Source organism: Camelus dromedarius, chromosome 17 (assembly GCF_036321535.1).
Source record: "Camelus dromedarius isolate mCamDro1 chromosome 17, mCamDro1.pat, whole genome shotgun sequence".
NCBI lineage: Eukaryota > Metazoa > Chordata > Mammalia > Artiodactyla > Camelidae > Camelus > Camelus dromedarius.
Genome location: NC_087452.1, coordinates 37397505 through 37423778, shown reverse-complemented (window position 1 = coordinate 37423778; position 26274 = coordinate 37397505). Strand labels below are relative to the sequence as shown.

General features: G+C 42.2%; 1 protein-coding gene across 2 annotated transcripts; it reads right to left on the bottom strand.

The window, feature by feature from the left end:
* Positions 1 to 1255: 1255 nt before the first annotated feature.
* Positions 1256 to 26274, bottom strand: ZNF445 (zinc finger protein 445). Of its 2 annotated transcripts, XM_031470117.2 has the most exons (8): positions 26120 to 26274; positions 21054 to 21226; positions 11466 to 12039; positions 9048 to 9213; positions 8627 to 8703; positions 8205 to 8331; positions 7602 to 7712; positions 1256 to 6857 (listed from the first exon to the last, which is right to left on the bottom strand). In XM_031470117.2, exons 3-8 carry the CDS (start codon positions 11892 to 11894, stop codon positions 4687 to 4689), a joined length of 3081 nt encoding a protein of 1026 aa, XP_031325977.1. In that variant the 5' UTR covers positions 11895 to 12039; positions 21054 to 21226; positions 26120 to 26274; the 3' UTR covers positions 1256 to 4686. The 2 variants fall into 2 exon arrangements, with proteins under 2 accessions (XP_031325977.1, XP_031325976.1); XM_031470116.2 differs by lacking the exon at positions 21054 to 21226.

Genomic DNA, 26274 nt, shown 5'->3' with positions numbered 1-26274 from the left:
CTTCCTGCTCAGGGCTTCTTCACTCCAGTGTAGCAATTCCTTCTGGTGGCAGCAGTTCGAGCTTGCAGTTTTGCCAACATGGGGCATCTCCTCTGAGTTCAGACGCTAGCACCGGCCCAGCAGTACTCTCTTCTCCTCGGGTCCGAGATCGGTTCCACAGGGACTCTCTTCCAGTGTCTAACCTTTTAACAATTCAAACCACTTCTCTTTGTTCCTGCTTTGTAGCATGCCCTATGGAGGTGGGATCAATTCGATGCCACTACCCTAAATTGGTTCAGATGTTGAAATAAATGACATCACACACATCAAGAGGTTATGAAAAATTTTATTCACATAATGAGGCTCTCTGGGGAGAGGAGGACAGGTACCAAAGCCAGCTGGTCTGCCTTGATAAAGGCGGGGTGAGTGGCTCTGAGTTTTATCACAGTTAGGGGAAAAGATTACAGTGCAACACCACCACCACACCCAAGGTTTGCATGAACTTCCCCTTCGGAGCTAAGACAGAGTACCTGGGATTTCTTACCAGCTTGCCTAGATGTGAGACACAAAGGAGAGGGACAAGGCTTGAGAGCTGTCAGTGGGCAACATCAAAAATGAGGCCAGATTCTCCTACAGCTCCTCCAGTCCTGAGTGGGAGCTGCTTCTCGCAGTAACTACCTCCGTGACACCTCAGCATTCTCTTTTTGCCTTTTCAGTTACTTAGAGCAAATCTAGTGAACGATTGTTTGTAAGCTTCTTGTGGAAATCACACTAGTATGGTTTCTGGCTCCTGACTAGAACCTGGCTGATACAAAACCTCTTTGCTCTTCTCAGCCGGGTTAGCATTAACTTAAAAGGTGTAGTTGGTATAAACGTTTACTCACCTACCTAAAAAAGCAGACTGGATGACGAAGCAGCTCCATCCCCAGGATCCCATTTCTTCGTTAAACTTACAAGTCTACAGCTTCTGGCATCATTTGTCATTTTTTAGGCAAGGAGGAACTAAAGGAAATAGAGCTTATAATTTCGTATAAACTGCACTTCTTGGAGATCATGTGTCAATACGTGGAGAACATATCCATTCTTTTAAACTGTTGCCTGGTTTTCCATCATAGGTGTATCAGACTTAACCATGCCTTTACTAATAGTCATTTGTGTTGCTTCCGATTTGTGCAGGGGAGGAATCTGAAGTCCTGAGAGACGGAGCGGCTCAGTCTAAGAAACAGCACACAAATGGCAGAGCCAGGATTTCTACAGAATCATAAAATGGCAGAGCCCATGCTTAAAAATATTTTTATTTTGAAATATTTAAGCAAATCGTTATAAAAGAACCACCCACCACATAGCCCATCAAATCAACATGCTGACCCATCTACATCAACGTTTTAAAAGAAATAAAACACAACTGATGCCTCCACGTGCCCTTCCTGACTCCACCCCACAGCTCCTGTTCTGGGAAGGCAGAGCATGACTTTCACACATCATTCCGACACATGACTTTACACTCCTCATTTCACATGATTTGAATCCACAGGAAACACACTGTGTAAAACAGTAACACTGTTCACTCTATGCCAACAATGTTTACATGCCAGCCACTATTCTAAGCATTTCACATGCATTAATTCATTAACTGTCCCCCCCACCCCCATCACCCTGTGAGGTTGACACTACTATCTTATTTTACAGAAAAAGTGAAACACAAATAAGTTTAAATAATGTGCCCACAGATACACAGTATGTTTAACTTTACATAAGCGGTCTATCATATGTAGCTTCGGCAACTTTCTCAGCGTCTCTGTGACTCATCTATGCTGAAAGATGTTAACTCTAGCTCTTTCGCATTCACTTCCCAAAGTACCAAAAAACAACCATTTATTTACCAGTTCTTCTGTTGATGGAAATTTAGGCTTTTCCCGGCCTTGTTAGAGCTGAACAGCACTGCAGCAAACAGTCATATACACATTTCCTTCTTCACGTGGAGTTGTTCTAAAGTTTATCCGGAAGTAGAATCACTGGGTGGTGGAGCACGCAGAGCTTCACAAGACTGTGCAAACTGCTTGGCACAGTAGTTGTCACAATTTCCACACCCACAGCACTGAGTTCCCACGTTCCATACACTTACCCACGCGAGGGATTTTACAAAATCTGCCCACCTCGTGAGTAGTCCGTGTTAATTTACATTTCCTGGGCTGTCTTCTCTGCACATGCCTCTGTTGGGGCTGACAGGCTCTGTCAGCCAGGGCGAGCTGACTGAAAGACCTCCTGGTGCCCGCTCCGCTCTGTGGGGTCCCAGCCCGTCTGGCTCCCGCCAGTCCTAACCTCAGTTCCCCCGCAGGGGGCAGAGAGAAGGCGGGGCAGGGTTGGAAGGAGTGTGCTCTCTCCGGGCCAGGTTGGGGTATGAGATGAGAACTGCTGGCTGGGCGGTCAGGAGCTGTCTGGGTGCTTCATGGCTCGGAACCACCCACGGCTGGGCTGCCTCACAGCAGGCGCGCTCGTGGGTGGCCTCCAGGCGACATTTCACTCAGGGATCCCTTCAAAAAACTCCAATCCTGACTTAGCTGAACTAAATTCAGTTCTACATTCCTTAATAGAGGCAACTTCGTGCAAAATCTACTCTGCCCAGCAAAAGGTTATAAGCACCCAAACCTGGCTTCCGGAGGACTCAGTCTGGCTGCAGTAGTGGATGTAACTTGGAAACCCAGACAACACCTAACAGAGCAACATACAGGCACCAGGACAGGTGGGGCCGGGGGAGAGGGCTTAGGGGGACAAGGCTCAGGGAAGGCCCTTTAGAGTGAGGACCGGGGCGGGCTGGGACAGGGGTGTGGCACTCTGAGTGAAGGGAGAAAGCAGAAGGCAGGCCAGTCCAGGGATGTTCAGAGAAGGGCAAGAAGTTAAATCCAACACTAATTACACCAAAATGTTCAGAGGCTGGCTCCAAGTAGTCAGACTTTTCCTTTCAGCTAATCTGTATTTACTAATATTTCTATAATAATTACATAATACTCATATAATTATTTTTTAAAACTCAGGTTACTGAATGGACTGCATCAGTATAATCCCAAATATTAAAGGTTCACCTCAGTATAGAGGGATTTCTGTTGATTTTTACTTCATTCTTTATACATTTTAAATTTTGATTTGAATGTTAAAAATAAATATATATCATTTTATTAAAAAAGGTGGTTAACAACACCCATATTGGGGCGGGAACTCTATGAGGTACTTAGTGGCACAAGGAGTCAGGGGATGAAAATATGGACAGAAAAGGGGTGTTTCTGTGTCAACTGGCTTGGGAGCTGCAGCTCTGTGAGGGCTCTGGTCCTAGAGATCAGACCCATAACCATAGTTAACCAAGCCTTTTCACCAGTCCCAAGAGTCAGGTAGCATAGCCAGTTACTCTCATTTTATACACAAGGAAATAGATGCCAATTTCCAGTGACTCGCCCAAGATCATCCTGCCAAGAAAAGGCACACCAAGCCTAGAACGCAGATCTGATGACTCTGAGGCCCTTTCCATGACCTTCGGCCCTCGACACGTGGGACTCTGAATTTGAATTACATGTTATAAGGGTTCAGATTCAGACAATAACACTCCACAACTGAAAACTATCCAAAAGCTCCCACCTCCCTCTGAGGCAGCCAAGCTCCAGTGAAGACTCACGATGCTCACACAGCTCTGGGCCCTCGCCTCCAGCTGGCTCACTCCACTCTAGCTCAGGGGCCTACCTGCCATTCCCTAAGGAGACCAGACAAGACCCTACCTCCTGAGAAGTGTCCCATGTAGGATCTAGAGACCTACAGGGCTCACTCACTCCATGATCTCCTCAGGTCTTTGTTCACATCTCACTTTCTCATTTGAGGCCCCTCTGAACAGCCGCTTTAAAATCTCAACCCACCTCCCAATCCAGTGCTTCCTCTCACTCTGTGTTGATTCATTCTGTCCACAACACATATCACCACCCAAAATACTATATATAAAATCTCATTTGTTTATCGTCTGTAAAGATCCAAGATGGCAGATGTTTTTGTTTGTTCCAGTCACTGCTGGGTCTCTGGCACACACAACAGTGCCTGGCATGTGGGAGGTGCTGGATGGCTGCCGCCCCTGCAGACCTGTGGGATGGAGATGGCGAAGGGGCACCGGCAGAGCTCCATGCTCCAGGTGATCAAGGCCAGGACCGTGCTCTCCTCCATGCGCAGCCGAGACAACCCTACGCCCATGGCAAGTATCCAAAGCCAGCTGTGAAGGCCGAAGCCTCAGCCAGAACTCCCCAGGGAAGGCTAGGAGTTCTTGCTGCTGCTGCTGCTGCTGCTGCTGTTGCTTTTAAGGTCAAGCAGAACAGGCACCATCACAGACTAAAGTCAAAGGAAAACTTAGGATACAGCCGGCCCCTTCCCAGCAGCCGCAGCCCACCATGCCACAGACTTTTTGTCAAACCGTGAAGGGCAATGGTCTCTCCCTTTAGAGTTACAGAAGGAGATCTGGCTGGGGCTTCTCCGGGCCACAACCAAACGCCGCTCCTCGGGGCCCAACAGTAGGACGGGGATGCCCAGAGTTTTTGAATCCTCAGGATTCTCTTCTACTAGCTTTCAAAATAGGAAGGACTGGGCCTGTGTACAAGTTTGCCTCACGCTGCCTACAATCAAGGGTTCTCCGGCAGGGTAGCTCGGAACCCGTCTCCCCCACTGTGAGCCCCCACGCTAATCTCTAATGTGGTTTTTCATATGCCGAGCCAAATTGGATGACCACCTGAAGGTCTTCCCACACTCTCTGCACTTGAAGGGCCTCTCTCGAGTATGAAATCTCTTGTGGCTAATGAGCTGTGAGCTCTTGTTAAAGGTCTTCCCACATGTGCTACATTTGTGGCACTTTCCCCTAACGGGTATGTCTTGGAGTCCAGTGAGCCCAGAGCTCTGGCCACAAGCTGCCTTACAGTCTTCAAGGGGTTTCTCCCCACTTGCCTTTAACTGCTGCAAACTCACCTCTGTTTCCTGGTGGGAAGACGACCCCGCCGCGCTGCATTCAGCCTGGGCCACCCTGGTGTGTTTTCTCTGATGAATGCAGAGGGTGTGTCTCCCGATGAAGTCTTTCCCACACCACTGACACTTAAAAGGTCTCTCCTTCGTGTGGATTCTCTGGTGGTTAACAAGGCGGTAATTCCTGTCGTAGGACTTCCCGCACAGATGGCACTTATAACGCTTCTCCCCACTGTGTATCCCCTTGTGATCTAAAAGACTTCTCTTACGTGTAAAGGTTTTCCCACATTCTTGGCACCAAAAGGGTTTCTCACCGGTGAGGAGCTGTGACTGCAGACTTGGACTGTCTTCACTTTCGTGGCACTCATACTGTCTTCCCAAGGAGTGAATCCTCTGATGTCGGGAGAGGTTAGAACTCCACCGGAAGGATTTCCCACACTCCCTGCACTTATAAGGCTTCTCTCTGGTGTGAACTCTCTGATGGATGAGGAGAAAGGAGTGATTCCGGAAGGCTTTGCCACACTGGCTACACTTGTAGGGCTCCTCTGTGCTGTGGCTGCTCTGGGGAACTTGGGACGCTCCATCCTGACTAACGGACGGCGCTTCCTCCGGCTTTCTTTTGACAGTGTGCTGCTTCTTATGAACGATAAAGGCCGACCTGTGGGTAAACGCTTTTCCACATTCGCTGCATTGGTACGGTCTCTCGCCTGTGTGAATTCTCTGATGATCAATGAGAGACTTCTTTCGAGTAAAAGTCTTCCCACACTGCTGACACAAAAAAGTTTTCTCCACAGGAGGGGCACTCTGGGGCGGAGGGACGCTGGAGGGCTGCGTGAAGTCTTCTTCATACTCTTCCTGCTCGTCGAGCTTCTCTTCCTGATGCACTCTCATATGACGGGTGAAGTTTGACCTCCACCTAAATGTCTTCCTACATTTGGTGCATTTATAGGGTTTCTCCTGGGTATGAATCCTTTGATGTTCGAGAATGTATGATTTACAGTGGAAGGATTTCCTACACTGGCTGCAGTCAAAGAGTTTCTCCCCACTTTGTTCTCTCAAGTGATGATCAAAACCTGAGCCACAGGTGAGAGCTTCTTCAACCTGATTAGATTCAAGGAATTTCCTCTTAGCATGGGTTTCCTGGTGCAGGCGGTATGCAGACATGCGTCGGAAAGCTTTGTCACATAAACTGCATTTATACGGTTTCAATCCAGTGTGAATTTTCTCATGCCGCACACGATTCGAACTCCACCTGAAGGCTTTCCCACATGCCCTACATTTAAACGGTTTCTCTTGAGTGTGAAGTCTCTGATGACCTGCAAGGTGGGAGCTGTGGCTGAAGGTCCTCCCACAGTCGCTGCACTTATACGACGTCCCCACCATGTGACGATTCGGCCTGCGTTGGTGATGAGCACTGAGGCTGAAGTCCTTCCCGTGCGCATCCTTTGCCTTCCCCTTCAGTCCGGCGTGAATTCTCGGGTGTAGGTTAAACCCGCCAATCACGCGTCTGAGCCCTTTCCCGTACTCCTTGTAGTCATAGTGGTAGGAGCTCCCTCTGAAGTGTCTACCACAGCCATGTTTAAGGGACTGCTTTCTTCTGGGACCTCTCAAATACATAATATGTTTTAGATGAAGACTGTTACTTTTTCCTGATTCTTCACAGTGTTTTTCTGTCCCGTGGCTGGAATTGGTCTCTTCTTTCTTCACTTTCACTTGTACGGGGTTTCCCCCTTGCTCCTTTAACCTGCTTTTCTGCTCAGAAGATTCTCTGAGCTCTGTTCCTTCAGAAACGTTGGCTGCACCACGACATCCTGATGGCAGGGCTAAGGCTGCTGCTTCTTCCAAAGGTTCGTGTTTTAAGACTAACTTGTTTGTTTTCATATGGAGCTCTCCTCCTGACACAAATAAAACATACAAGAATGTACTCTCTTCCCACACGTGGAACTGCAGAAAGCACCAAGGGACCAAAAAAATGTCATGAACTTCGGTGGTGAGGCTTTTGCCTGACTGCCAACACCTTTACAAAAGGGATAAGGCAAAACATGGAAGTGTCTGAGTGACAGAAAAGGGAGGAGGAGAAGGATGGGCCCAGCAGCTAGACACATGCAGAAATCACACCCAGGTGAAAAACAAAAAGGGTTAAGAAGGGAGTGTTAAACAGCACGAGAGGGCAGAGGAGTCACCACACAAGTGCATGACAGGAAGGTCTCCGGAGCTGAGAGGTGAGGCTCCTACCGGGACTGCAGATCCAGCATCTCACAGGGAAGACTAAGCAGAGAAGAGCAGCAGGAACAGGACGGGGGCTCCAAGGACCGGGGGGAGGGGGGTGGGCAGGGGCAGCACAGGGCTGAGGAGGAGCATCAGCGAATGGAAAAGAGATGGACAGTGAAGCCGTCCAGTGGGCAAGAATTGTGTCTGAGAAGGCTGCTGGGGGAAGGGCAGGGCCAGATACGAAGGTCTAGTAGGCTGGCCTGAAGGGAGAAGCCCGGGGCCCAGCGCTCCTGAGCAGCACTGCTAACAATCTTCCTTCCAGCAAACAATGGAGTAAGTTTCCCAGGATTTATCTGGCGTAAAAGACCTTAAGAAAGAGAAGAGGAGGTGCGGGAGGAGCAAGACTTGGTCAGTTCTCTGGAACTCACCTGCAGGGGCAGCACCTGGATTCCCCTTAGGCTGAGCCCCCTGGACATTCAAACCCCATGGCTCCCTTGCCTCCAACCAGGAGATCACAGCAGGCTTGGTGAATGGCCCCACTGCAGAAGAGAAGAGAACGGGGTGTGACTGGAAGGGAGGTGAGTCAATCAGAACCACTCTCCAGGGCCCTCTCAGGACTGAGCTCCTGGCAGGAAGCAGGGAAAGCCAGGGAGGCAGGTGGAGGGAGTTAGGGAAGGAGGCCCAGACAGGAATTTCTGATAGCTCTGAGTACAGACAAAAAAGGCTAAAAGAAGCCAAAGACAAAAGGATCACTTGGATTTTCCAGAACCACATGATAACTCAATCCATTAAATCAGCCAACTCTTTTTTGGATGCCTAAATGGACCATGAATTTGACACAAATGACCTTCAACCTTTACAATAACCCAGCATGACTGGCATTATTATCTTTAAGAGAGGAGCTGAGATAAAAGATTAAGTGATCTGGTTGGTAGTTAGAGAGACAGGACATAAACCTAGGTCAGGCCCCTTTCTATAGTTCACACAATGAGAACTAAGAAGGCAGAAGCAGAGGCAGGTAGAAGCCTTACCCAGAGAAGCCATGTTCCCATAATTCTCTAGCATCACATCCCTGTACAGGTTCCTCTGAGAAGCGTCCAGCCATCCCCACTCATCCTGGGAGAAGGTCACCTCCACGTCCTTGAAAGTCAAAGCCTCCTGAAAAATCACGGTCCTATGACTTAAATCTGGTCCACAGCTCCGAGCTTTTAGGAGCGGGCAGGGGAATAGGGCTGGCTCTGAGTGAGTACAGGATGGATCTGTTAAGACTGAAAGAGAAGGTCATCACCCAGCACAAGAGCTCTGGGCTCAAGGGGGATAAGCTGGTATCCTACGTGGGTCTTGGGATGTGAGGTCACTGGACAGAGAGAGACCCAGGACGAGGGGGAGCTGCCACTACGCCATTAGGCTGCAGTGCTGGGACATCAGGAAGGACTGAAGGTCCTGTGCTCACCTGAGGCTGGGCTGTCACCGGGTCTCCTGGGCATCCCTCTCTCTGGGAAGGGGCAGGCACCTGCGCAGCAGGAGGATCTGAAGGAGAAAGAGCCATGAGAGGGCAGCCCAGCTCTAGGCATCCCAGTGAGAAGCCCACTCTCCCCCCACAGAGAGGACTCCTGGGCCCATAAGCAGGTATGGACTGTTGTTAAACACCCATTTCACATCTTCCCAGTGTCTGCTGGGGGCCGGGGAGGGTGGGGTGTGCAATGGGAGGAGGAGTGAGGCAGACATGGGTCACAGAAGGACAAAAAGGACACAGAGCTAAAGGCCAGGACAGGAAGGGATTCTCATGAGAAGACAGAGAGTGCAAAGATGACATTACAGGAAATTCAGGAAGTGTGGCACGGGCTGGGGTCTTAGAGCCAGGCGGCAAGTACCGGATTGCCCAGCCAGGTCCCGCACTCCTATTTCATAGGGAGGCTGCAGGTGGTCTCCCAGGGCAGAGCTGCTCCTGAGAGGTGAAGCAGGGAGCCATATCTGTGCGGCTCGCAGGGCTCCTGTGCCCATCCAATGCACATCTGGGCTCTGGGCAGGGGCTGGGTCCTGGCAAGAAGAAAATGTGAGAGGATCCCTGTGGGAATCAGAAAGCAAACAAAGAACAGGCCACATATGGCCAATCCCTAAAAGGCAGAGCCCAGGGAATGGTGAGCTGGACCCTTCATTACCTATAGGCAGAGGGGAAAGGAGGAGGCGAAATCCCAGGGAGGACCCCCTCACCTCCGCCCCCTGGGCTCTAACTCGGGCCACAGGGAGACAGGTGGCACCAGATTTCCACTTGACATAGGAAAGCACCTGGCAAGTCAGTGACAGCATTGTTGTCAGGACTCAGGTGCTGCAGTGAGACCTCCCCACTTGCCCTCAGTCCACACCCTCAGCCTGGAACGTAGAAATGAAAGAAGAAATTTATCCCTGAGAGTTAAACTGATAATGGTTCACAGCAGAGGTGCAGTTGGATGATGTCTACCAAGTCTCAGGCACAGCTCTATGTAACAACAGGCAAAGTGACCTCAAAGAGGCAGGAAGGCTCCCAGACGGTAAACCAGACTGAACTAGCAACACCACTAGAAAAGCAATGCTAACAGTGAGTGTCAGCTATGGCATCACAGAAAAACGTTTCAGGTGCAAAAACCAGCAGCACCCATCCAAGAAGACCTGGAAAGAGGCAGCCTTTGTCCTGGGGCTTCAAACAGTCCTGATCTTGAGGCACGTCTACCCTGATGCAGAAAGGAGTATAGGAAGCTACAGCCAATGAACTTCAGGTTTTTCTGGTCCTGTGGCAAAGACATTCTCTACACTGATATGGACAAATCTTAGCCTGAGGCCATTAAATATCCATACTCTATAGCTGTAGACTAAAGCCAATAAAATTCATCACAGTAATTTATCTCCAGTTCCTCTCAAATCCTACCACAGGGAGAATAAAGAAACAAGAATATGGAAGCATAGCCAAGTGAGTTTAAGGACAAATTTCTCAGGCCCCCGTTTCTCACATTTTTATAATTTTGATAAACTATAGGGTGATTCTGCAATTTTATATGCATCCTGGGCATTTCTATTCATTTTTTTGGAATTTGGGGGGCTTTTTTCCAGCTTTTGCTTTTTGTTTTCTAATTTCTAACTAGCTGTCAACAAGGTAGGCCATTTCTGCTCATTTGGCAATGTTTTCATGGATTTTTTAAACCAAACATCTAGCTCTGACTGATGTGAATATAATCAAGCTACAATTTTGTATCTACTGGTATCTTATTTGCTTTAAATAAGTTATTTTTGGATCCTATTGAATATTTTTATTCAACAGGATAATGATAAATATTCTTTTTACTTTTAGAAAATAGCACCCAATGTTAAACAAAGGTTTTTTTTTTTTTAACAGTCATATCTTATGTTGATTTGTTACCATTTATTGCTGATAGGACATATTCAGATGTTTTACTTGACTGGTTTAATTTTTATATTAAATTTAGGAGAGAAATACATCAAATATATTTCTGAAACCTTTATTTGTGAATCATACGTAGAATTACACATATTTTTACAGAAGTAGAATTTTTTAAAAAGCCATTTAAAAAATGATAAATGCTCTTAAAACAAAAAAAACCTCCAAAGACGTGAGCATTGAGAGGCTAGCCTATGTAGGGCATAGGGGCAGGCAGAGTGCACTGTAACTGACCCACGGCTCTACTGCCTGCAGTGGGACTGTCAGCTGCTTCTCGGCACCAAGGCCAGGGCTGGACACATGGTAGGCAGTCAAACACATACTGAGCAAATTCTCATTGTTAGATCAGTTTTCCGGTTTTTTTTTTTTTTTTTTCAATAGATTGAGCCCCTGAGAGATTGAAGTTTACTGAGAAAGAAGTAGTACGGTATGTGTAGACTGCTCTTGTAGGTTTCAGCATGTACTCAGAAGCCAAGGAGCCTGACACTAACTGCCCCCTGGCTTATGAGCAAGAGATATCACCCCCATTTTACAGGTCAGAAGCAAGTCAAGTTAGACATGTGAAGATGTACTCTGTGTACTGTAAGTCACTGTGTCCAAAAATTTATTACTATTATTTATGGATACTTGTGGACCCTCTTCTTCCTGGAGCTGTTACTCCTCTAGGAAGGAAGAGAGGGCTACCTGCCAAAAGGTCCCTGGCTTAGCGTCCAGTTCTCAGCTGCTCAGGGGCCATGGGAATGAGAAGGGAAGACATCCCCTGAATTCCTCCATGTTGAGGGCACCCCATCCCCAGATAAGCTAAGCCAGCTGGCTGGCAGGCAGGGTTCACTGGGCACCGACACTCGCTCACACTCACCCTCCATGGTGTCCCACTGAAGTCCCCCTGCAGCTCTTCCAGCAAGGCCACAGCCTCCTCACCACTCTCAGGGTGATGCAGCTGCACCCAGGTCCGAAGCTCCCCGGGCAGGATGCTCAGGAACTGCTCCAGCACCAGGAGCTCCAGGATCTGGGCCTTTGAGAGAACATCAGGCCTCAGCCACCAGCGGCAGAGCTCCTGGAGCCGGCTCAGAGTCTCTAGGGGCCCAGAAGACTCATGGTAGCGAAGCTGCCTGAAGAGCTGGCGGAACAGCTCCTGGCCAGGACGATTGAGTGTCTGCGGCCTGGGAGCCTGCACTGAAGTGTAGCCTTCATCCTCTTCTTCCTTCTTTATCATCTGAAGATGTCCTCGCTCCCTTGAAGCCTTGGCCTGAGCTGGATGGACAGCATACCACCTGCCTGGAGGCATCACTTCTGTTCAAGGTCTACCCAGCAGAGTGCAATCAAGTCTGCGTTAGCTATATATATATCACTGTTGGGGCCTCGGGAGTATCTTTTCAGCACGGATGTGGACAATGCCATTTGCTGGGACATCAGAAGTCACTGGCAAGAGACTGAAATAACCAATGTTATTATTTGGGATGGATGGGAGAAGGATGGTGCAACTAGATGCTGTTACTTGGGATTATCTTTGGATTTAAGAGAAAAAGGGCACATAAACATTTGCATAGTAGTGCCTGCCAGGATCAAGCAGACCAGAGGAAAAAATCAGATCTGTGCTTACCAGAGGCAACGGTGAGGGTAGGGGATTGGATTAAGGCAGTCAAAGGTACAAACTTCCAGTTATAAGATAAATAAGTACTAGGGATGTAATGTATAATATGACAAATATAATTAACTTGCTGTGTATTTTATACAAAAGTTGTTGAGAGTAAAATCTAAGAATTTTCATCATAAGAAAAAAATATATTTTCTATTTATTTTGTATCTAAATGAGCTAATGGACACTCACTAAGCTTATTGTGATAATCATTTCATAATGTATATAAGTCAAATCACTATCCACATTAAACTTATACAATGCTATATGTCAATTAAATCTCAATAAAACTGGAAGAAAAAAATTCTTTTACTTTAAAAAAAAATCAATGGCATTTCTACATAGTAGAAATGAACAAACCAAAGATAATATTAAGAAAAAAATTTCATTCACAATCACATGAAAAAGAATAAAACACTTAGAAAAGAATTTAATTAAAGAGCAAAACTTATACCCTAAAAACTACAAAACATCATTAGAAGAAATTAAAGGTTTCAATAAGTGAAAAGACATTCTGTGTTCATGGATCAGAAGACGATATATTGTTAAGATGATAATACTATTCAAAATTATCTATAGATTAAAAAAAAAATCCCTATCAGAATCCCAGCTTGCTTCTTTGTAGAAACTGAAAAGCTGATCCTAACACATGGAAACTCAAGAGACCCATACAACATACAACACAATCTTGAAAAAGAATATGCTGGAAGAGAGGACATCAAGATGGCAGAGTATGAGGATGCTGACCTCACATTCCTGCATGAACACATCAAAAATACACGTGGAGCAATTCTCACTAGAAACAAACTGGAGACTGGCAGAAGACTCTTCTACAACCAAAGCTATAAAGAAAGATCCACAAGGAGTCAGGCAGGAAGGGAGGAGAAGCCATTAGGTTGGAACCTAAGTCCACAGGAGATGACATAGAAGAGGGAGATATCACAACCTCATTAAAAAATGAGAACAGTCTAAAAGATCTCTGAAACAATATCAAGTATATCAATATTTGCATTATAGGGGTCCCTGAAGAAGGGGGAGAAGGGTTAAAAAATTATTTGATGAAATTATGGCTGAAAATTTCCTGAACCTGAAGAAGGGAAGATATCCAGGTATAGGAAGCACAGAGAGTCCCAAACAAGATGAACCCAGAGTCGCACAAGAAATATTATAATTAAAAGGGCAAAAATTAAAGGTTAAGAGAAAATTCTAAAAAGAGCAAGAGAAAAACAAAGAGTCACATACATGGGAACCCCCATAAGGCTATCAGTGAATTTTTCTGCAGAAACTTTGCAGGCCAGAAGGGAGTGGTATGATATACTGAAAGTGTCGAGGGGAAAAAAACCTATAACCTAAGATACTCTAGCCAACAAGGTTATCATTCAGAATTGGAGGAAAGATAAAGAATTTATCAGAGAAGCAAAAACTAAGAGAGTCCGTCAATACTAAACAGACCATTACAAAAAAAGTATTAAAGGGTCTTCTCTAAGTGGAAAAGAATAGGCTACAACAAGAAGTAAGAATTTATACGAAAGGGAAAAAAATGCCACTAGTAAAGGCTGTGGATCAACCATTTAAATAAGCTTATAGAAAAATTAAGATAAAAGTTGTAAAATCAACTGTACAGTAAATACGGGAGAAACACGAAAATGTAAAATATGAAATCGAAAACATGAAATGGGGAGGGGATGAAAAATGTAAATCTTCTGGAATGTGTTTCAAACGTAAATTACCAACAGTTTAAAACAAACAGACATAGTAATAGGTCAACATAAATGAACCCCATAGTAACCACAAATCAAAAACCTATAATAGATATACAAAACCTGGAGAGAAAAGAACATCAAACCATAATATAAATATTCTTTTCTAAAGAAATATTCTTTTCTAAAGAAAATCAAACCATAAGAATATAAATAAACAGTAGAAAAAAAGAACAAAGAACTACAAAAACAACAAGAAACAAGTAACAAAGTAGAAATAAGTACATACATATCAATAATCAGTTTAAATGTCAATGGACTAAATGCTCCAATCAAAAGACAAAGGGTGGCGAATTGAATTCAAAAACAAGATCCATCTATATGCTGCCTAAAAGAGACTCACTTCAGAGCTAAAGAGACACACAGACTGAACGTGAAGGGATGAAAAAACATATTTTACACAAATGAAGATGACAAGAAAGCTGGGACAGCAATACTCTTATCAGACAAAGTAGACTCTAAAGCAAAGTCTATAATGAAATATAAAAAAGGACATTATATAATAATAAAAGGATCACTATGAGAAGAGGATATAACATTCATTAACATATATGCAGCTAATATATAAGCACCTAAATATAAAAAGCAAATATTAAAAGAGACATAAAAGGAGAAATTGACAATAATACAATAATAGGAGGGGACTTTGACACCCCACTTACATCAATGGAAAGATCATCCAGACAGAAAACCAATAAAGAAACAGTGCTTTTAAATGACACATAAAACCAGATGGATTTGACATCTATCTATGAAACATTTCATCAAAAGCCAGCAGAATACACATTCTTTTCAAGTACACATGGAACATTCTCCAGAACAGATCATTACTAAGTCACAAAATAGTCTTAACAAATTTAAGAGGATAGAAATTCTATCAAGCATTTTTTTCCAACCACAATGATATGAAACTAGAAATAAATTACAAGAAGAAAAATGGGAAAAATACAAACATCTAGAGAGTAATAAACATGCTACTAAAAAACCAATGGGTCAAAGAAGAAATTGGAGAGGAAGTCTGAAAGTACCTTGAGACAAATGAAAATAAAAACAACTTTCCAAAATCTATGGGGGGTGTGGAAAAAGCATTTCTAAGAGAGAAGTTCATAGTAATATAGGCCTACCTCAAGAAACAAGAAAAATCTCAAATAACGAAACTTACCATCTAAAGAAATTAGAAAAAGAAAAATAAACAAAGCCCAAAGTCAGCAGAAGGAAGGAAATAATAAAGATCAGAGATGAAATAAATAAAATACAGATTAAAAAACAGAAAAGAGCAATAAAACCAAGAACTGCTTTTTCAAAAAGGTAAACAAAATTGATTAGCCTGTAGTCAGGCTCATTAAGAAAAAAAGAGAAAGGACTCAAGCAAAATAAGAAATGAAAGAGGAGAAATTACAACCAATACCACAGAGATACCAGAAAAAAACAAAAGAGAGAGAGAGAATACTGCAAAAAGTTATATGCCAATAAACTGAACAACCCAGAAGAAATGGGTAACTTTCTAGAAACATACAATCATCCAAGACTGAATCACAAAGACTGATTCCTTCAATCTGACAATCTGAACAAACCAACCAGTAATAATGAAATTAAATTAGTAATCAAAAAACTCCCAGCAAACAATAGTCCAGGACTGGATGGCTCACAGGAGAATTCTACCAAATATATAAAGAAGAGCTAATAACTATCCTCAAAATTTGAAGAGGAGGGAACACTCTCTAATTCATTCTACAAAGCCACCATTACTCTGACACCAAAACCAGATAAAGACACTATTTAAAAAAGAAAACCACAGACCAGTATCTCTGATGAACACAGATGCAAAAATTCTCAAAATACTATCAGCAAACCCTATTCAACAACATATAAAAAGAAATTATACACCATGATCGAGCAGGATTTAATTCCAGGGATACAAAGATGGTTCAATACATGCAAATCAATGTGATAAACTAACTTATCAAAATGAAAATAAAAATCACATGATCATCTCAAGAGACACAGAAACATTTGACAAAATTTAACATCCATTCATGATAAAAATTCTCAGGGGAGGGTATAGCTCAGTGGTGGAGTCCATGCTTAGCATAGACAAGGTCCTGGGTTCAATCCCCCGTACCTCTGTTAAAATGAGTAAATAAATAAACCTAATTACCTCCCCTCCTCCCAAAAAATTCTCATCTAAGTTGGTTTAGAGGGAACATAACATAATAAAGGTCATTTATAACAAACCCACAGCTAACATCATACTCAGTGGTGAAAAGCCAAGTTTTTCCTCTAAAATCATGAACATTACAAGGATGCCAACTCTTGACTTAACATAGTAGTGGAAGTCATACTCACAGTAATCAGACAAGAAAAAGAAATAAAAGGCATTCACATTGAAAGAGAAGAAGTAAAACTATCACTATTTGCAGATGAATACTATTTGCAGAAAACCCTAAAGTCTCCAAAGCCTCTACAAAAAAACTGTTAGAGTAAATGAATTCAGGAAAGTCGCAGGATACAAGATTAATACACAGAAATCGATTGCTTTCTATACACTAGTAGTGAACCATTTCTCTATACCAGAAAGAGAAAGCAAGAAAACTATCTGTTTAAAGTCATATCAAAAAGAATAAAATACCTAGGAATAAACTTAACTAAGAAAGTGAAAGATCTATACTTCAAAAAATACAAAACACTGATGAAGGAAATTGAAGATGATACAAATAAATGGAAAGCTATCCCATGTTCATGGACTGGAAGAATTAACATTGTTAAAATATCCATACTACGCAAAGCAATCTACAGGTTTAATGTAGTGCTATCAAAATACCCATGACATTTCTCACAGAACTAGAACAAATAATCCTAAAATTAATTTAGAGCCACAGATGATTCCAAATAGCTAAAATGAAGCTGAGAAAAAAGAACAAAGCTGGACCTATCATGCTCCTTGACTTCAGACTATACTACAAAGTTACAATAATCAAAAAAGTATGGTCAGTGGAACAGAATAGAAAGCCCCCAAATAAATCCACATGCTTATGGTCAATTAATCTATGATAATGGAGGCAAGAATACACAATGTAAAAAAGACAGTCTCTTCATTAAGTGGCGCTGAGAAAACTGGACAGCTACATGTAAAAGAATGAAATTGGAACATTTTCTCACACCAAATACAGTAATAAACTCAAAATGGATTAAAGACCTAAATCTAAGACCAGAAGCCATAAAACACCTAGAAGAAAATAAAGGAAAAACACTCTTTGACATAAAGCACAACAATATTTTCTTTGGCTCTGTCTCCTAAGGCAAAGGAAACAAAAGCGAAAATACACAAACAGGACCTAATTAAACTTAACAAGCTTTTGCACAGCAAAGAAAACCACTGACAAAATGAAAAGACAACTTACTGAATGGGAGAGCATAATTGAAAATGATATGACCAGTAAGGTGTTAATATCCAAAATCTATAAACATCTCACACAACTCAATAACAAAACAAACAAACAAACAAACAACCTAATTTAAAAATGGGCAAAAGACATGAATAGGCATTTTTCCAAAGAAGACATACAGACAGCCAACAGGCATATGAAAAAATGCTCAACCTCACTATTCATCAGTGAAATGCAAATCAAAACCACAATGAGATATCACTTCACATCTGCCAGAATGGCTAATATCAAGAAGACCACAAATAGCAAATGTTAGTGAGGATGTGGAGAAAAGGGAACCCTAGTACACTGTTGGTGGCAATGTAAGTTGGTGCAGACACTATGGAAAACAGTATGGAGTTTCCTCAAAAAAAAAAAAAAAAAATAGAACTATCATATGATCCAGCAATTCCACTCCTGGGTATATATCCAAAAAACCCCAAAAACACTAATTTGAAAAGATACACGTACCCCAATATTCATAGCACATAATTTACAATAGCCAAGATATGGAAGCAATCTAAGGGTCCATCAACAGATGAACAGATAAAGAAGATATAACATAAACACAAACACATATATATACATACACATACATACATACATACACACACACACACACACACACACACACACACACACACACACACACAAAATGGAATATTACTCAGCCATAAAAAGAATGAAATTTTGCCATTTGCAACAATGTAGTTGGATCTGGAGAGTATTATGCTTGGTGAAATACATCAGACAAAAAAAAACAAATACTGTATGTTATCACTTATATGTGGAATCTAAAAAATGAAACCAAGGAATGAATATAACAACACAGAAACAGACATACAGAGAACAAGCTAGTGGTTACCAATGGGGAAAGGGAAGTGGGAGGGGCAAGACAAAGGTAGGGGATTAAGAGGTACAAAATACAATGTATACAATAAGTAAGCTACAAGGATATACTATACAGCACAAGGACTTCGAATGAGTATTTTACATTATTTTACAATATTTTACAATACCAATACTTTACAATAACTTCGAATGAGTATAAAACATTAACAAATTAACTCACTAAAAATAAAAAGAGTAAGTTGAAAGATTCATATTAATTTCAAAGCTTATTTTATAAGACATGGTGCTGGCATAAGGATATACATATAGATCAATGAAATAGAATTTAAGAGTCCAAAAAAGAACCCATACATCTATGGTCAACTTATTTTCAACAAGTGTGCAAAGATCACTCAAAGTGGGGAAGAAGAGTCTTTTCAACAAATGGTGCTGGGACAACTGTATGTCTACATGAAGAATAGTGAAGCTGAACCTCTCCATAATACAATATACAAAAATTAATTCAAAATGGATCAAAGACCTAAACGTAAGGAGCTGAAACTATAAAATTCTTATCATAAAATGTAGGTGTGATACTTTGTGACAATGGATTAGTCAATGGATTCTACCAAATGCACACCAAAAGCACATGCAAAAAAAGATAAAATAGATAATCTGGACTTCACCTAAACTTAAAACTGTTGTGCTTCCAAGGTCACATGAAGAAAGTGAAAAGGCAACCCACAGAGTGGGAAAAAAAATTTGCAAATCACATTACCTCATAAGGGACTTGTGGCTAGAAAATATAAATAACCTACAATTCAATAATAAAAAGACAACATAATTAAAATTGGACAAAGCATTTGAACAGACATTCCTTCAAAGAAAATATAAAGATGGATGAAAAACACATAGGATACAGAACAACATTAGTCATCAAGGAAAAGCAGATCAACACCACAATACAATACTACTTCACAACCACTAGGATGACTAGAATCAAAAAGTCAGAAAATAACATGTGTAGATAAGCACGTGGATATATTGGAACACTCATACACTGCTGGTGGGAATGTAAATTGTGTAGCCACACTGGAAAACAGTCAGGCAGGTCTTCATGGAGTTAAACATACAGGTACTACTTGGAATTCCATTCCTAGATAGATACAGTCATCCTTCAGTACCCACAGGATATTACACATAAAATGTATTCTAGCTAAAGCCTAAACTTCAAAAACAAAAAAAGAGAGTAAGAACCCTGGGGTAAGCAAGGATTTCTTAAGAAAATGAAAGGGAACTATGTAAAAACCTCTTGTCTGAAAAAAACAAACAAAAAGAAACAAAAGCACGAACCACTGGATAGAAGTGTAAATGTATACAGCCACCAGGAAGAGTGGTTTGAAAGCCAGCAGTACAATTAAAAAGTCACATTACTTAATGCCCCTGGAACTTCACTTCTAGGAAGCTCCCTGGAAAAACATTTACACAGGTATTCAGGCATTTCCACAGGTGTTCTTTAGAGCCCTCTTTGTACTAATGCAATACTGGAAATGACTTATTTGTCCATCAATTAGGCTAAGTAGAAGTATAGCACATTAGAGGATGAAATACCACACAACAGTTTAAAAGACTATACTAGACCCTTAAGCACCAAGGCAATTGTTTCACTGTTCACTGGGTGGTCAGGCTGTACAGTCGAGGTTAAAAAGCAGTTAACTGCCACTCACAGAAGAGATCACAGCAGAATTCTAAGTTGCTGAGAAGAGATAATGCCTACTAGGTTCCAGTGGTATAGTGTTTATTTAGAGCAAGAGAAGAAAATAAAAGAGTGTAGGAGATTCAACCCCTTGCAAGCCATTGGTCCCCCATGACCAACGGACCCACTTCACAGCCAACACCGTGCAGGTGGAACAGATACAAGCACCACACTTCATGGTACAGTAGGACTGTGGCCCTTTGCCCGCAGGGTCTGAAATACAGAAAGCAGGGGTGAGCCTGGGGGTCAGTAACAAAGGCACTTAAGCAGATAAAGGGGTATATACATTAAGCACTGGACAGGGAGAGACAGTCCCTCACAAAGCTGCAAGTCCAGCATAGGCGGTGAGGGCTCTTCACTTCTGTGCAAGAAAATGTCGTCAGCCCAAGGATACTCGGTGCTATGCAAGAGAGGAGAAGCTGAGCCTGCCTGCCTTTCCCAACAACATTAAAACCATATGCTAAGTTAAAAAGAACATCCTAGATATACCTGGAGAAAAAAGCTATAATCATATATATGTGTATGTATGTGTGAGATGCACGTAAGTACCCAAAAGATTTAAAAATGATCTAGGAGGATTCACAAAAACTCTTACTGATTATGGGGGTGGAGAGATTGGGAATAAAGAAAATTTCAGTTTATTTGTACTGATCTGAAGTTTTTCACACGACATCTATGTAGAAGGTCTCTCTCTTTGCTTTTTCTTTTTTTTTAAGAGTGTACATCAAAAAAAGATGAATGTGAATATGCCAAAATTTGAGAATTGGTTACTCCTGTGTGTTGGAAATACGCCTGCCTGTTATTTTCTTCTTTTTACTTTTTGTCTTTTCCCAATTTCCCAAAATAAAAAGTAAATTAAGAAGCAAATTTTAGAAATTACAGTTATGAACTCAAATATGTCTTAAACAAAATAAAAATAAAGCACAGTTTGCATATGTACAAAAAAAGTTCCTACAGCTTGTCACCAGTGTTTTCAGCCAATTATCTCCTCCAGCAGTGGGATTAGAGGGTTTTCCCTTCCTATTTTTCTACGTACCCTGAATTGCAGAACATTATTTTCATAATCAGCAAGGTGGTAAATAATTCTGCTTAAAAAATAAAGCAACCAAGTATCAGCTTCCAGGACTCAAGGAGGTGGGCATGGAGCAGAAGAGGCTTGTACACCCTTGAAGAGGACATGTATGAATACGGTGGCTGCAGCTCAAGTAGCTGTAAAAGGAAAAAGAAATCGAGGTGACCTTAGTTCTACTTTAGCCACTGAGTCAACAACCAAACCAAAGGCGGCTGGTGGAACTAAGAGAACAAGGTAAGACAAAAACTGACAACTGAGGTAGAGAACAAAAGAGAGTAAGAGAGTAAAATGCTGCCAAAAACCACAACATGCAAAAGAAAAAGAAACAAAGAAAGACAGAGCATGTTAAAACCAAACCAAACCAGGGGAGGTGCTTCAAGATAGAATAGAAGGACACGGAGCTCACTCTCTCCCACAAATACATCAAAAATACAATCTACATGTAGAACAATTCTCACAGAATACCTAAAACAAAACTAAACCAAAAAAGAGTCTACAAAGACATATGTATGGCTGTTAGCATAACTGATGCCATTTTAGACCCGTTCAACTCCTTCAGTCCTTCCATTGACCCTACCTATGACCATACAATGTGGTAAATCACTTTTCTGTCTCAAGGGCTTTATACTTAATAAACATTGTTTCATGATCGTTAGTTCCAGGTAGACTCTATGCTCTGCTAGTCTCCAAACAATGACGAAGACTTTCAGTAACATATTCCCATTGCCCATGAGACTAGTTACCCATTCAGAAACCCTGACTTAGGAATGCACTTGTTTCCAAGCACACACCCCCATATTCAACTATAAAATTGTCCCACTAGCCCCTCAGCAGCGCAGAGTGCAGCTGCCAGTGCTCCCAGAATGTCCACCTGATCCCACTGTGTGAGTAAATTATCCTAAAATAAATGGATCCATTGATTATATGGAGCTGCCTGCCTCATTCTTCAGTCTTAGCATACTTTCGCAGTTAAGAGGGCACTGTTCATTCTGCCCCTCCTCCAAGAGAGGTATGAAATAGACAGTAGGTCTTGGCCCCGATGCAAAGTGGCCCCATTACTCAGTGCACCAAGTCACACATGATGGTCATCGTCCCCTGAAGAGTGGAACCCTCCATCTCCCACAGTTAAGCAAACTTAAAGGAATTATTACTTTACCAAGAAACCATCATCCCCTACATGACCTACAAACATCTCCTGCTCAGGGGAAAGAGAAACAGGCACCGAGGCTCAAGAGAATGAAATGGAGGCCAAAGAGAAGCATCTGGAAGAAACACACCCAGTGGGAAACATAAAGGGCACTGACCTATCTCGGGCAGTTGAGACACACCGCGAAACGAACACCAAAAATAAGCCTCCAAGCTGACCTGAAGCAGCTGCTGCAGAAATGTCCCAAGAGGTCAGTGAAGTATTTCTAAAGAGGTGATGAGAAGACAGACCAACACAAAAATGAGGCCAAATGCCTGTGAATATAGCAGAAGATTCCAGCCCTTTTAGCCCAGCCTCCACAACCATGAACACAGACAGAAGCTAATGACCTCCTGGGCCTTTCAAACTCAGAATGAAAGCCCCACAGCACAGTAAAGAGATGGGGGCCAGTGAGCTGAAACTGCCCAATTAAATTCAGGTATCCTAGTGCCTCAGGGTTCCTCCCATGTCCCAGCTAGCTTTCAGGGACAGAAGAAAAGCTTCACACTCATCAGCTTGTTAAGATTATGTGAGCCCCAGGCCTGGGGAGCAACCTGAGATGGATCAGGCCTCTTGTCCCCCACAGCTTCATACCTTCACTCAGTTTCATTCCCAAATGAAAATGCTGGGAAAATCCCAAGCAATCCCATGGGCGTTTTTCAGGACACTTTCTTCATCAACTCATAGGCAATGTAATTTTAATTTCCTTTGAATTCCTCATTAAGTAGTCTCTAATTCTCATGTTTTTCCTCCCAGTGAGATAAGGTACATAAGGTTATTTTATATACTGGTAGCAAGCAAACAAGTTTCTAACATAATCACCACTAAAGGAAGATTGTTTCCAGGACATATTTAAAATGTTAAAATAATATTTATCCCACTTTACCAATTAAGATGAGTCAAACCGAGTGGCCCAAATCTGGTTTCTAAATATCATTCTCCTATAAATGGAACCAGGGAATTCTTGGATAAGAATGGTTATCCAAGGGTTGATTCCAGGGCTGCAGGACATGAAAAATACAAGATGAGTATCTTATGTTGCCTAAAAATCAGGGAAAGACATAAAAATGATGGGAGCATGTACAGGGAAACCAGGGCCAACCTGAAAGAGCTCCCAGTGGCCAAAGCTGGAATAATTAAGCAACAAAATAAATAACGTGACACCACATTATACTAAAAAAGGGAACACCCAACATCACACCCTGATGTAACTAATATAACAACAACAACAAAAGGAAGAGAAGGCATAACTCTTCCTAACAGAGAATTCCAGTTAAGAAATGGAAGAGAAAAAACAAAAAGGAAAGGCACCTGGAAGAGCATCACTGTAATAACTGCTGCAGGCAAGAGCCACCAAGAAATGCTAATTAGTGGGTGAAAGTTGAGGAGAAACAGAGAGTTGAGGAGAGACTTTTCTATGCAAAGTCTCAAGGTAGCTTCCTCAAAATCACTGCTAATTACAAAGGAGAGACAGTAACTTTACAGTGATGAAACCTGGCAGAAATACTGGAGCAAGGTTAATATGACCAGGAAGAAGACACACCGGCATCACCCTCAATCTAAGCAGGACAATATCTGACAAAACCAAATCAAGGGTCATTCTAAAAACACAAACACGAAATACTGCAAGTGTCAAGATCATGCAGAACAAGTAAAACTGAGGAACTGTCCCAGAGTTCTCGAAGAACAAGAAGACATGACAACTAAATGGAATGAGGGATACTATACTGGATCTTGGAACAGAAAAAAAAACCTTACAAAAGACACTGAAGAACCTTGAATAAATCAGCAGTTTAATTAATAGTACTGGACCACTGTAAACTTCTTAAGTTTGATGACTGTACTATGATTATGCAAGATATTACCTTTAGGCAAACCAGGTCAAGTATAAGAGAATTCTGTACAGTTCTGACACCATCTGTAAGGCTACAATTATTCAAAATACAGTTTCTAAAATTGAAGACATTTGAGTTGCTAATGTGTTTCTTTTTTTGTATCTATCTAGAAATATTAATGTCTAGGTATTAAGGATTAACTTGGCAATAAGGGTTTTGAATTCTGTCGATTCCTATCATCTGCAGTTTGGACTCATCCTTTTACTAACTTAACAAATATTTACTGAGCACCTCCTAAGTCTGAGGCACTAAGGTTTCTGCAGTGAATTAAGCAGACAAAAGGCACTGCCTTGAGCAGCTTACAAGATAGTCAAGGACAGGTGCCATGTAGTGTAATAAAAAAAGGAAGGAGGATAAGAGGTCTAAGATCAGGGAAGGAAAAGTATAAGCTCAAAAACCCAGTCCTGTGGAGCACATAATGACTCACCTGAGGGAACTCTTTCAGACTGTTTCTCATATTAAAAATACTGAACACTGCAAAGTAACATGAGTTATATCTTACTACACTATCTGTATTTTCGGTCTGGAACATGACATCATAGAATGCTCATGCACTAATATTTCTGGAAACCAGGAGCCACAGAAACTTAACGGTGGCATGGTTACTATTTTTTATGCTTCTGTCAGTTTCTCTTTAAGTACATACTGAGATCTATCTTCAAATGATTCTCATCTTTTCAGCCTACTTCTTTACCAGCATTTGTCTATTTCTCTTCAGTATTAAGAACATGTAAGTGCAGCCTCTTTTGTCAGTCTCCGAGTACACACACAATATACACGTGTACAACAGCTGGAAATTCCCTGAAATCCAGTTATGTCTAAAACCACTTTCTGACACTTCCTTGCAAAATAACCCACCTAATATTAATGAGTTTTCAACTCTGAAATACCAACAGTTTGAAACAGAATGGTGTTCTTTCCCAGTCACCACTTTTAACTTAGGAAGGTGAACATTCTAATTTCTTAGGCCAATGTAAGTGAGAAGACAGTAGAGCGGTTTTAAGTCACAGCTGTACCTAGTGTTTAATATTGTATTTTATATACTACTGTTCCATTTTGAAAGGAGATAATCACTCTAATACATGAGCTTTTTGGTACAAATATCACCTGTTGAGCATTCACAGCTGCATGTAATGTGTACCTTGGAAAATAAACTGCAAATAAATGTCTTCTTTTAATTATACTTACAAAAATGTCAGCGGTGTCATCAAGTTGGCACCCATTTTAACCAATATATGAACAAATGCATTCGACAAGTTGAAGATACAATTTTCAAAAAGCAACTGTATGACAGTGCTTACTGCTACTGAATTATACACTTTAAAATGGCTTAAATGATCAATTTTTATGTGCCGTGTGCTAAACAGTATGTGTATTTTATTTTATCATAATACTAAAAAAGCATTTTGAAAGCAACAGTACACAGATATGTAATCATGATGTTGTATGCCTGAAACTAATACGTTATATGTGGATTACACCTCAGTTTTTTAAAATGTTAAAAATTTTAAAATATATGGATTATATACTTTTTTAAAGCAGTAAAAATAATCCCATTTCTTAAAAAAAAATGTACATGTATAACAGTTTGCATCATCATGCACACATTTTAAATGGTCAGGAAGCCTCCAGATGAAAACAGTAACGGACAGCGGTTACTTTCACTTTTCTTACGCTCACCCGCGTTATTCAACTATCTGTAAGGAGTCCCCTTTGTTTTCATAATTGGGAGAAGTAATAAAACACAGAAACCATTACTCCAAATTCTCGACCCGGGCGGCGTAGCGCAGGCAGATAGATACGCCCTCACAGCGGCGGGTCGGGCTCCCAGGCCAGATCCCCGCCCCGGGCGCAGCCTCCACGCCGAGCCTCCCCCCCGCCCCACACGCCGGGAACCCCGCGCCCGCACCGCAACCCTCCACGCCCACCAGCCCCGCGGGGCAGCTCACCGACTCCCGCGGCCGCGCGACGCTCGGTCCCCTGACCGCACGGCCCACCCCACGCCAGTTGCCCCGCGCCCGGCTCTCCGTCCCTATCGCGCACGCGCGTCGCCGCCCCGGGCCTCTCGGCCTCTCTAGGACTCTGGGAGGCCAATCTCTCGACT

Excerpts from the sequence above, each read along its gene's own strand:
- ZNF445 (XM_031470117.2), bottom strand. The coding sequence starts at position 11,894 with ATGCCTCCAGGCAGGTGGTATGCTGTCCATCCAGCTCAGGCCAAGGCT. Across the intron at positions 9,214-11,465 it reads TCAGTGGGACACCATGGAGG|GACCCAGCCCCTGCCCAGAG; the intron begins GTGAGTGTGAGC and ends TCTTCTTGCCAG. Across the intron at positions 8,704-9,047 it reads GGACCTGGCTGGGCAATCCG|ATCCTCCTGCTGCGCAGGTG; the intron begins GTACTTGCCGCC and ends TTTCTCCTTCAG.